This window comes from Hylaeus volcanicus, chromosome 5 (assembly GCF_026283585.1).
Source record: "Hylaeus volcanicus isolate JK05 chromosome 5, UHH_iyHylVolc1.0_haploid, whole genome shotgun sequence".
Lineage (NCBI taxonomy): Eukaryota > Metazoa > Arthropoda > Insecta > Hymenoptera > Colletidae > Hylaeus > Hylaeus volcanicus.
This window is the reverse complement of record NC_071980.1, coordinates 2,904,404-2,917,039: the sequence shown is the minus strand read 5'-3', so window position 1 is coordinate 2,917,039 and position 12,636 is coordinate 2,904,404. Positions and strand designations below refer to the sequence as shown.

Here is a 12,636-nt window from a genome sequence, read left to right as displayed (position 1 = left end):
CTGGCAAATGACGACTGGACTGGCTCGAGATAACCCTTCGAGGTGCCATCAAGTAAATGTCCAGCGTCGATAGATGTAATTGTACGTGTTAAACGGGAAAGTGGAGTGGTTAAGGAAACTTCCTTTTTTTCGACTACGGTATCAACGACCCTCTGTGAGGCTCCGAAAGCTTCCTGAAAAGTCCGTCTCGAAAGTTCCGCAACGGTGCTCCGTATCATAGGCACGTCTATGATTCACCAATGATAAATTCTCCAAACGCTCGAGTTGGCCGACATCAAAGAGCATCGTAATCTTCGACATTCCAGAAAGCTCCCAGAGCGCTCCTTTGCTGGAAGAGCACCTCTCTCAAAGTTCGAGACTTTAGCTCCAGGAAGTTTCTCGCCAACGGAACAAGGTACGAGAGAGAAGATAAAGGGGAAGACGTAGGCTAGGAAGCCACGAAGAGGAGAGGTTATCAGCGGTCATGGTCAAGCAGCCTTTGCAACTATGTTCGGTCACGTAGGAGCCCCGCAAGCTGCTCGACAGAAGCTTTTCGTCGAAAAGACTTACGGCGGTTTCGTGCGACGGCTCACCGTTCACCGCGATCGTTCTTTGCACTTTGGCTTCCCGCGATCCTAACTCTTGCTCCGATCTAGCTTTCACTGTATAAGAAGGCTCAAGTGTATCGATTCAAAGCCATTGGTTCGAGGTGGCGAGGAAGCTTTTAACTATTTTTGTTTTAGATCGAACAGACGGAAGACGATGGTTTTCCCCTTAACAGGTTGACTGCCAGACCAATGCTCTTGAAAATTTCTACTGGAATGTGGGCCCTTTTTGGGGAAACTATCAGAAAACATCGTCACTAACAAAATTTGTTAGACTTACGATGTCCCCTGATAGGGGGCATCCGAGTGCAAAGGGTTAAGTCAACACACCTCGATCATCGCAGGACCTTTCAGTCCTCTTTTCCTGCAATGATCGCGATGATTGCAATGCTGTCGATAGTGGCCACAGCCAGCACAAAAACGAACCAATGCCCTGGGAATCGAGAGTTCTCGATGGTCGAATCTCGATCGCCTGTAGACTGTAACAGGTCTCCAGTTTCGTAATGACTGTTTAATCGGGAGCTGGGGGGCACGAGGTTCGACGGGAATCGTTCGGTTGGAAATCGCGGCAACCCGTCGAAGGCGCAATGAGAAACGATCCGCGGGTCGTGGGCCGCGTTCCTCGAGTGTTCAGCGTGCGCTACTCGTTCCGCTCGATTAATCCGCCTCCGAGTGTCGTGCTGGCATTTCCGTGTGAAAAACCACCCTTTTGTGAACCATGAGAGCGAACCTGGCGCGGCACGGGGAGCACTCTGCGGGGAGAACGATGGGTCTTGACGCGAGGAGTCTGTAATCCTCGTATTGTCTCTTCATCGCATCTTCTCTTGTTCTGCTACGCGTGCACCCGCGCAACGCCCTAGAAAATCCCTCCCTTTTGTCGCCGCCCTGCAAGATTCGGTTCGATTCGCGATGCTCCTCGGTGTATCGTTTGGAATCCCGGATATATCAGCACCGTTTCACGCCCGTACCATTTTTTGGAAGGGAACCTTGCAAAGATTTACACTTGGGGATTTTAGGGGAACTTACTTTTTAAATACGAAGGGAGAGTATTAATTTTTAGGAAGCTCTGTGACAGAGCTACATATAATCGCTATTCTTCCATTTCTCTCGCCGATGAGTGACCATCCCTTCTTTAAGAATAAAAGAGTAAATCAAAAGAAAAAGGCTAGAGAGTCCCCGTAACTATACTGGCATTCCTCAAGCGCTCCTGAAATGCCAGTAACATAATTCCTAGGAATGTACAGGCTACTGGATACAGCAAGGTATCCAAAGTGGTATTTCCTAAACCGGCAGGGGTGTAAGCAAACGCGTCCATCACTCGACGAGAGGAACCCGGTTCTTCGTCGAGAAGAGTCGTACATAAAATAATTTTTTGGAAAACAAAATTTTGGTAAAAAATGACAAATCACAAAATGTTTCTTTTACGCGACCAACTGGAAGAAATATTCGACAAGATGCAAGAGGATTCACTCCGATTCATCGAGCCATCTCGACGTAATCGGCGAACAGACATAAAAAAAAAACATGTCGAATTGAGTAACCTTCTCCTTTTCGAAGTCGGTTAAAAAAAGCAGAGGACTACCGAGAAGATAAGTGCTACCCGTCTGTCCGCGGACCCATTAGAGACACATGCGGCGTCGCCGAACAACGAGCTCCGGCCCCTGTGTCCCTTTCTTCGCGATGAACAACGTGGTAAGGGTGAACGATTCGAGAAACGCTCCAATTACTTGCCAGGCAACTGGATGGCCCTTTCAACATGAACGTAAACATCGAAATAGTATATTTAGCTGACGATGTGGTCGTGAATATTCGAGGCTACAATTTCCTCACCCTTTTTTTGGAGGAATTTCTTCGACTTCACAGTCACCCTATTCCACTCGCTAAAGTATAACTTCGAAGCGTGTTGCCCATTTCCCTTTGCAAAGCAATTTCACTTCCCGTCGAGCATCGATTTAAGGAGGCATTCCAATTTCGTTAGAGATAGAATTGAACTCCCGAAGGACTCTCTGGGGGTTCCGTAAACTCCTCTTCGATGACCAAGGCACGCGTTGCAACAGGAACATCTTACATCCGTTTATAACTGTTACGGCCAGGAGAATGCTCGTGGAAATAGCTCTCATAATCTCCTAGGAACGTTCCTCGGCTAGGTCTCGCGTTACGTTTCCCTTACGCTGTACGACAATAAGAAAGCCGATACCCTCTTGCGAGGTTATCTCCGCGACGTTTCGCGATTGTCCTGCCGCGAAGGTGAGGGCCAACTGGCGCTCGTTAGATGCGCGATCGTAGTATCGTCGAGAAACACGGACAATTTACTGGAGCTTCCCGCCAACTATTTTACGAGCGTTCCGTGTTATCGAGGAACCCACTTAGGAAGTATTGTGCGTCACCCTTGGACCTTGGACGATAACAACGTCCAATGGTTGTCAACCGAACGGAAGAACTATTCCGGAGTTCAATAACAATTTCAGTGGGACATTTACATTAAATTTTTTAAGAAAATGCGTTGAAATGCAGTCGGTCCCTTGATTCGATGCTTCTCGCTAAGATACAGTTGTATCGAAACACAAATCAACAGATGTATCTAAAAGTGAGGTTGCAGCAACGCCAGGAAATTATCTCAGGAATCCGATTCGGGGGAGAAAACTATCGGCCAGTGCTACCAATTAATACGACGCCACGTGGAATTTCCAATAAAGACAACATCGAATGGTCGTCGCGTATTCCAATCGGACCGATCTCCGTTTCTTTCTCTGAATCGAGAATAAACCCTGCCATCGCGAGGTTCTTAACGATGCATTTAATTGGTCAAAGGATTTCTCGCGGTCACTTCTGTCAAAGCGTGGCCTTCTCCGGTAGGCTTGTCGAACATCCTAGTTGAAATCCCGAGGTCCTCTACTTCTTGATAAATGACATTCCAGAGAGGACCGAATCGGGCCCAGGTAAAGCATCTACTAACCAGTCCACGAACGGAATTCTTATGGAAGATGTCGACTACTTTTAGGACAATTTACGAGCGTTAAACTGAGAATAAACATCATTTTTGACTCGAATTTTTGTACGAATCACAATTAAAAAAAAAACACACACTATTCTCTAAGTCCACCATGGCATCTTTTTCAATTACTATCCATCTATATCAGTAAAAAGACGAAGTATCAGTCGACTGTCGCTTCTATCGGTTCCTCCTATCCAAATTAAATCGTCAATTCCACGACAAACGCTTCAAAGCGAGCCGTTCATCGATCCCAACGACGAAGCTTTGAACTCTGCCTCGTTTCCCCGCACGATCAATTGCAAATTGAAAACCTTTTAAACGAATTATACAAAATATAACGAGCAACCGACCAGGCTTCGGTTAACTGAAGAGACAAACGAATCAATTTCAAAAGGGACAAACAGCATGATCGCTCGTGGCGAACGGGAACAATTAAACGAGCGCGTTCATTGCGAGCTTTCGGGAAGCTCGCAATTGTCCAGGTCGGAATCGAGATAAAACGTCGATTCTCGCGACCAAGCTGGCAATAATTTCTTCGCGGCGATGATAAAGTGTAACCTCCGCCCGCAGATACGAGAGGGTGGACGATAACCCACCCCCTTCTTCATACAATAATGATTCTTTGAAAGTGCACGTCGGCATCGCGACGCCCAAGGAAGCACATAAATCTAGCGCGTATTCCTCCGCCTTCCGAGGGCTCCATAATCTCGTTTCGACATCGAACCTCGTCTTTCATCGTTGCGTGGCAGATGCTAGCTTTTCCAGATGCCATTACGCGTCCCACACCCTCCGTTCTCGCCGTGCTATCGAGGACAACGCCGACGAAAATAATGGGATTAATTCGTTAAGCGAACACGGTGACGACACACGCCGTTTCCCAGCCACGCGTGAACCGGAAATAATATCGTATCTTTTTATCCCCGGACTGCTTGGTCGAAATGTTCCCGAACGATAAAAGAAGCGGGATTAGAAACTTTGTGCTCGCATGCGTGGACGTGAATACTGAGATATTAGCCTGGACTGTGAGAATATCGTGCTCAGAGGGTAATGGTAGGCGTTGGGTACGTAGGCGGTTGCATTCGAACGTTCTGAACGTTCTTCGTTGGTGAAGCACTACTGAGGAATTAATTAGACGTGTGCCGGTCGTGCAGATATTACATTTTCTCTTGTATGATCTCTTTGAATCCAAAGTAGATTAAAAGCAGTTTTTGTTTACTTGGCAAGGAGATATAAGATAAGTTGAGACGAAACATGAAACACTCCTGTTAAGATCTAAATTAGTTCTCCATGTGTGGTACACTTTAACGTAAAATTTTCAACGGTGAACAATTTCTGTACGATCATTTTCCCACCCCCGACAGACTGTTCTCTTCCCGGCGAACTGAGAATTAGAGCCGTCGCGTTAACTTCAAAAGCGAGGCGATCGCCCATGACGGACCTGCGCGTGACCCACCCCGTTGCAACGATGACTCGACTCAGGCTTTTGCACAATCGACGTCACGAACAATAATGCACGGAACACCTGAACGCCTCTGACTCCGTGCTTTTTCTACGGTCTGTCGACGAGGATTATGATAATGCTCGTTCTCCGCCCGTCCCGTTTCATCCGCGAGGGAGGCCGGCGGAGGGGTGGGATTCCCGGCACGAGACAACCGAAAACAGGGGTGGTGCCACCGGGTGAGTCATCCGACGTCGGGGGAGGTCTGGCACACGGTGACTGGTCGTCCAACATCCCCCGTTTTCTGCCTGCGGCGACCGCCTATAGATTCTCTGGCGATTGAAATTATATTTTCTCCCCTGTACGTGCCCGCTCCCGTTTGAATTTCGTGGGCTGGGATGCCTTCGAGGGTCGTTTCCTTTTCGTGGAAATCGCGTTAGCCTCGAGATTCCTCGAGCTTCATGCGGGCACTAATTGTACTCGTTCTCGGAATCGAGGCGGCTTCAGTTCTGGGAAATTCGGATCGATGCAGGAGGACGAAAAACAATTTTTTGTTTGTTTGGGAAGGGAAGAGAATTCGCGGAATTATCTGGAAATATCTGGATTGTTTATGCGGGACAGGCTTGTGCTCCCCTATGGAATATTTTCGTGTAGCGGGATATCGATATTCGATGCGACGTTACAATGTTATTGGTACGTGTACAGTCCAGTACAAATCCCGGAGTGTCCGAATATTAAAGTGACCAACTAACGAAGACGTTACGTTAAACTTGAATGCATCCAAGAGAAGGAGAAATTTATTACTGTCCATATTCTTTAGGTCTACGGACATCCTGTAAATCCGTCCTACCAAGTAATAGCCTACATCATGGAACGTGCTTATACGTTCGTTTTCCATGTTCCCTCGTAAAGTATCGGATGAAATATTCTTGCCGAGATGTGCCCCTTGCGAAACCACCCACCCACGGCTCGTCATCAAAGAGCTGCGCATTTCGGTTCGACATTGTAAGGCAACGAAAAGAAGGGAGACACGGGATTGCGGGTAATCACGCGACACCGCATGATTTACCGGGACAGGGAACATGTAGAGGCGGTACGATTCATAAATTATACTAATTCAGCGCGCAATCGTTCACGATCGACGGGAAAAAACGGCGCCGGCCAGCTATAAATCACAAAGCCAATTTACATCGCAAAATCAAGCAAAACGTTTCACGCCGATCCAACTAGACCGAAATTCACGAGAGATCTTACTTTAGTCGCAGGAGTAGAGAAAAAAGTTACTGTACGCGTAAATTTCGATGACTATCCTTAATAAATGAGCGATAGTAGCGTGCTTTCAACGGAAATTAAATAAAGAAACTAGAAGTAACGAAATCAACATTGCGATTAGATCGTTGGGATCTTTTTAGCTAGATTCGTGGGATTTCTTCTTACCTTCCGTTAATTTTCTGACCACTCGAGACTTCAGTTCTCGAGAGCTAAGAATCGATCGACCACGCTAGCTTCTCGGAACGAGGTTCTCCGATTTTGACTAACAAATTTCGGGGCAAGTTTAGGTGTGCCACCCCCGTTCGCGCAGCTGGCGCTGAATCATCCGGAGGCCCTCGGTCTCGAAAGTACGGCGTTGCCAAGGTTTCGGAGCGGCTTCCGCGGACTTATCGCTTCCTCTTATCGTCTCGACTTAGGAAAAAATAGCCCATTGCCCGTGATACTGAACAGAGGCTCACGTGACTTCCGTCTTCGGTACTACGCGATAACTCCCGACCTGACCGTGATCCCCTTCGATTCGTCTAGGACGTGCTACACGAAACAGACAACCGATCGGTACATATGTATGTAAGTGACTGTAACACGACTTTTTTCGACGTAGATTGGACGTGTCAAGTAACGTATTAGGCTGACATATATACTAAACACCGTTTCTCTTGTGTTTGAATTGGTAGCGCTGATAACATGTTAGTCTATCTTATCCTCGATTGTTTACACCATATTAAAGAGGAAAAAGTGAGATTGCTGCTATAAATATTACCATTTCTCCAAACATATCCCACAGAGAAACGATTCTAGAATCTTCTTTAGAGGACTGTTCATAAACGACATTTCGTGTGCGCTACCTAATAGTTGGGCACTCGCGGAGAACGTGGAGACGAAGAGAATGTTTCATTGAACGAGACCCGCGACCGAGACTCAGCGATGAGTCACCTCAGGCGCCATAGTTTCTTCCGTTCTGTTTTATTTCTGACTACCGGCTACGAGGGTGCTTCTAAAAATTATTTATGCGAAATGTTGTCGTAAGTCGAGGATTTGCGGCGACGTTGAACAGACGGTGGCGTATTTCGCGAGAAATAGAAACCCGCGTGGGCGGTGGAAAATTCAATTCTTTACTTTTCATCAGCTGATTCGGACAATTTACGATACGAAAACTGCAGCCAGGCACAAAATCGGACCACTCTGTACCGAGAAGCTAGTGGTCGATCGATTCTTGGCTCTCGAGCGGTTGAAGTCTCGAGTGGCCAGAAGATTCATAGAAGGTAACCAAAAATCCCATGTGTCTAAAAGGTCCCAACAATTTAACAACAATGTTGATTTCGCTACTTCCGGTTTCTGTATCTCATATATTTGACGAGAACTGGAAAATTGTGTTTCAGCTCCCGCGTGAAGTGAAAATTCTCTTTTCCTCCAACTTTCGCCCCTCCCTTCCGCAACGAGGTCTTATCCAGCCTGTGGCTCTCAACGTTTATCTCGAGCTATTACGATCAAACGATCGGTCCTTGATGCGCGTTAAATGTTTATATCGCGACCAAGCATTAGGGCCACGCAATAGTGGGCCCGTGTATCGCGTATATCGAGCGGGGCTTCGGGACCGTAATTCAAGCAGCCACTTCAGAGGCAAGAACGGCCGCAACAATGGCCGTAACTGTAGATTCGAGGTAACTTTACACTCGAGTCCATTTTCTCTTTGCCCACTTAAGCCCGCCGCTGCAACGTTCGCGCCCTGTCGGCCGGAGGAAAGGGTTGGCGACACGTGTTCGAATTTCCCTTAACGGTCGGCACGCTCTAGCCCACCCCGGAACGCGCTGTAATTACCACGAGGTAACGCGAGATTGCATCGTGGATGCAACGAAATCGAGATGCTTCCGGAGCTTTCGCGAGAATCACGAAATTTTATACCCCCTTTTCGCTGGCGAAATAGACTCTTATATTATAATAGTGAAACTACTAAAAAGACCTGTACCATTTTTTAATCTCGAACTTCGTTACCTAGATACGTTAACACGTTGGTTGCCAGACTAAAACTCGTGAAAATTTCAACAGGATTAAATTTCTGCCTCGATACAATATTCTCCGAGGAACAGTGTCCCACGGTACGATCGCGGAATATCGGGATCGATCCATCAGGCGTGGAAGCCTGTAGATCCTGTTTGCGCGGCAAAACCATAACAATTTCGCGGCACATCGCCGGAAGGAAGCGCCGTAATAACTTCTTGCTTCTCGCAGCGTCGTAAAGATTAAAAGGGGGGAAAGGGTCAAGGCGAGATAAAGCAAAATTGATGGCGGACCTAAATCCTTGCCGGTGGATCTCAACTGGTCGACGTTAGAAAAGGGAAAGGGCGGCCGGATCGCGTGCCCCGTGGGTCGGCGCAACATCGACCATCGTTAATTTGAATTATTATTGGTCGTGGATACGCGATACGGCGCGGCTCGCGGCAATTATTACGAGAAAACGCGTCACACCGTGTGCGTAATAGAATCGCAAGTCACCGAGTATAGAAGGTAAGCTTTTCGATGCCTGCCACGGGGAGAAAATCGAAGAGTAACCCTAGGACGACTTATGGCAGTACGAGTCGTCGTTAGATCTACAAATACCTACAGGGTTCCGTTTAAATCAAACTCGGTAGAATTGAAATCCGAGAGGCAATACCAGAAGTCGTCCTAGGATTAATCATGGCGTCTACGAAACCCACATGGCTCCTAGCTTACGGAGAACTGGTGTTTGATGAGATCCAGTAGTTGCTGGTTCTTGGATGTAAATTTAACTTGTCAACGTGAGTTTGCACGAGTGATGGTCAAGTTATTTTTAAATAAGGTAAAATCCAAAAAGTCTATTGAATGAATGCATATCTCAAATGGAGTAACCCGACATAAAACACGTGGTTAAGAGAATATCGTAACCACCGGCTCGAGTACACCAAAAGCTTTACCACTGTGCAAACCGTCGTTGATGAGCCAGACTTGCGCCCAGGGACCTTCTCTCGTAAGTGGCGCGAGAGGAACGAGTCCTGCGCGACGATCGCTGTTCTACGGAATGGAGCGAACTTTCCAAACGTCCTCCATGCATGGCGACGCGTTAAATTAACGAGCAGGCTTTTCCATTAATAACAAACCTCGCGGGCACGGTAACACCCGTTCCATAACGGGACAAACTGTTTGCGGTTGCACAACCGTTTGACGATTTCTCGCGACAAGCGTTTGACCATTCGCGGGGACCGGTTCTCTTCGCGCTAATCGTTCGATCGAGTTTTAGCGAAAGTCGTCGATCAAACGATAATTGATAATACAGCGAAACCTTTGTATAATAATGGGTTATTCCCACTTATCGAAACGAGCGTATGAATAAATAAACACGGCACGCGAGTGGTCGCTTCAAAAAATAAATCTTTCCCAACAACCTGCTCCGAAAAGATAACTCTAAAATTGCTCAACTCCGCGTTCAGCCGGTCTCGATCACCTCCATTGCTAACAAACATGTCCCCCACCCTTGCTTATTATTAGTACAGGCGTGCTCAAAACGCGTGGACCGATTGGCAATAACCAGGTGAATCACGTACCATGCCTTCGTCTATCGAGGTGTCTTCCTCGAAGTAGCACTCATCGGGTTCATCCGGTGTCAGCGCGGTAGGAGTTTCCGGTGACTCCTCCTGGATGTCCTTTCTCCTCATCCAGTCCATGTCGAGGTCCCTCGGAGGCTCTCGCCCCGGCAATAAGATCGCACGGCCTGTGTCTTGGTTCGCCGCTTCCGCGAGATATCACATGTCTCTCGATCGCGAAACGCGCGACAGACAAAAGCCCGCAGACGTAGCACTTTTTCTTATCGTTTATCGCGAGCCCCGACTACGCGGAAGCCACACCGCCGCCGGCTACAGTTGACATTTGCGAAATGTCAAACCTTTTTCTGGCCCACACTCGGAGCAATATCGCGCTAACGAGACGACGCGGCCACCGAGATCGAAACTTCGATATAAGCGCGCTAGCGGCGCTCTTGGATGCACGTGTGCACGTACACCCCGTGGCGCGGTTCGATAAGGGCGGAAAATGAAGGAGGGGAGGAAGAATGGAGCACGTCGTGTCTCGCCCGACGAAACGAATCACAACGTCGATCGCACGAACGAATCGCGAGAGGTCGACGGTTTCCCGAGGAATCGGCTACGTACGCAAAACGTCAACGACGAGGTACGAGCACCGAGAGGAACCACGCTCGCGATCGAAAAACGGTCCGCGAGCGGAAAACTGGTTCGACCTTCGACACCCAAGCACTCTTCGATCGAGAGGAGAATTCACACGCGACACAGGCTCCGATATCCACTAGAAGAGCGTCGTTAAAAAGCGTACCGGCGAGATGATTGCGAGCGAATGACGTACGCGCGCGCAGTCTCGCGTGTGCACACGAGCTACGGCGACGGTGCAGCTGCAACTGTATGCGCAGACCGGGAATGCTGGAGGTGGTACGGAGGCGACGCGATGGGCGCGCTCTGTCTCGTCTCTGACTGTGATGCCGGATTGAGGGCCACAGGCACGCAGAACCTCCACCCCACCATCGTACGCACACGAACGACGGGAACGGGAACCGCGTGTACGCGAACTGGGAACTTCGGACGGGTTCGGGTACCCGAGAAAGGCGACGAATGGGAGAGTCCTTCCCTTCTCCCTCTCCAGGCGAAACGAATTGTCGGCAAACGAAATACGACGAGGCTGGACGGTCGTTTACTCTTGTAGACGAAATTAGAGCTGGGACTCCGCGAACGCCTGATGAGCATCACGGGGTTGAGATAAAATTCGGGTACACGAGAATGAGTTATTGCGATTGCTTTTCGATTGGTAATTTTTCGTGAATTTTTCGTGAATTTATCGAACGCGGAAAGTTTCGAAGCATATCAGTTAGGAGCACTTGGTGAAAACGAGGAAAATGTATGAATAACCTCCGAGGATGTCCGAAGAGTTGAGCTCACTGATGCATCAGTATGAGTATGTTGGAGGTGGAAATTGTCTGTGACTAGCGTCCTCGATCTGGCACCGCAGGTCTTTGCGATCCTTTTCTCTTCTCGCTGTCTCTCTAAAGCTCATCTCTTCCGCTCTTTTCGAGCAATCGTCCTTTCTCCCTTGCACTCAAGCTCGCCACGATTGCCGTCACTCTCACTCTTCGTGGTCTCCCTCGCGCGTATATTATCCTCCTCCACTCCCTAGACGTTCACCGTCCTTATCCAGCGATTCGTCACTCGTTACGTTTATCTTTCTCTCGTTTAGAGTCCCTTCTCCCTTTCCAGCTCATACTCTCTTTAATCTCATTCTTCCTCTCCACTTTGCTCCATCCATTCGTCGCTCCGTCTCGTTCCTTCCGCATGGTGCACCTATAGCGTCTCTAGCACTCTTCTCTCTCTCTCTCTCTATACGCAACTCTATCGTAGGGACCCTTTGCTCTATCCTCCTCCCTTCCTGTGTCCGCCACGCATTTTCCTCCTTCGTTTCTATCCATTTACCAACCCGCCAAAAGGTTTTCCTCTATCCTTCTTTACCCTAGAGTCTAGGGCCTAGACTTTCTCTCCCGTTGCTCACTGTCCTCGTTACGTATCTCGCGCAAACTCCCTCGACTCTCTAGCCCAGTGGTTCTTATAACCCTTTTAAGCTGGCGGCACAGTTTGGAGCAGACATGCTCATCGAATGGTGTACGACAAGATTTCACACATTGCATTACGCAATGCTAGAACGTTAGTCACTTATTTTGCTCACCTCTGGCTAAGAGCCACTATTCTAGCTCCGTTTCTCCCGGATCGCTCTAGACTTCCTCCTTTCCTCGACGTTATTCTTCCGCTCTTCTGCTTGACCTCTCGTTCCATCCTCCTCCACGTTTTGCATCCTTCTCTGCCGCGACTTTCCTCTTTGAAAGCCTGCCGCGGAAAACGACCGCGGCTGGACAGAGCAACGGAAGGAGGGGAGAGAGGAGAGACGCGAAAGAGAGAAGACCAGAACGACTTCTCTCTTGTCTCGGCTCCAACTATCTCTCTCCAGGAGCAATATCGCTGTCCCGTCCCTTCCCCTCTTGTCCTTCGTACTCCCCCACCAAGGGACTCTCCATCTTTGTTCCACCCGCGGTGTCCTCCCTTTCCGCAGTTCCCTGACCCCTTCCCTTTCGCGTGGAGTCACCACGAGTTCAGGGACGATCCGTTTTCAGTCGAGACCCTGGATCTAATGCCCCGGGGGATCCCAGAAATAGCGACTTTCTTCGGTGGCAGGGATTTCATCGTTTTATGTTTATGGGATCCGATACAGATACATCTTTCGAAACAAATTGTCGATAAGGGCCCACGGAAGAATTGTCCCCGACGATAAGAACGATATTT

The 12,636-nt window shown here is 48.6% G+C and overlaps 1 protein-coding gene across 4 annotated transcripts in view; it reads right to left on the bottom strand.

The window, feature by feature from the left end:
• Nucleotides 1–12,636, bottom strand: part of LOC128877586 (amyloid beta A4 precursor protein-binding family B member 1-interacting protein) — a 153,361-nt gene that overhangs the window by 55,543 nt on the left and 85,182 nt on the right. The window contains exon 1 of one of the 4 annotated variants that reach the window (XM_054125007.1): nucleotides 9,850–10,732. The exons of the other annotated variants lie outside the window; for them this stretch is intronic. Within the exon in view, the coding sequence (XP_053980982.1) occupies nucleotides 9,850–9,969 (120 nt within the window). The 5' untranslated portion in view covers nucleotides 9,970–10,732. Of the gene's footprint in view, nucleotides 1–9,849; nucleotides 10,733–12,636 lie in introns of those variants that run through there. 4 annotated transcript variants of the gene reach the window in all.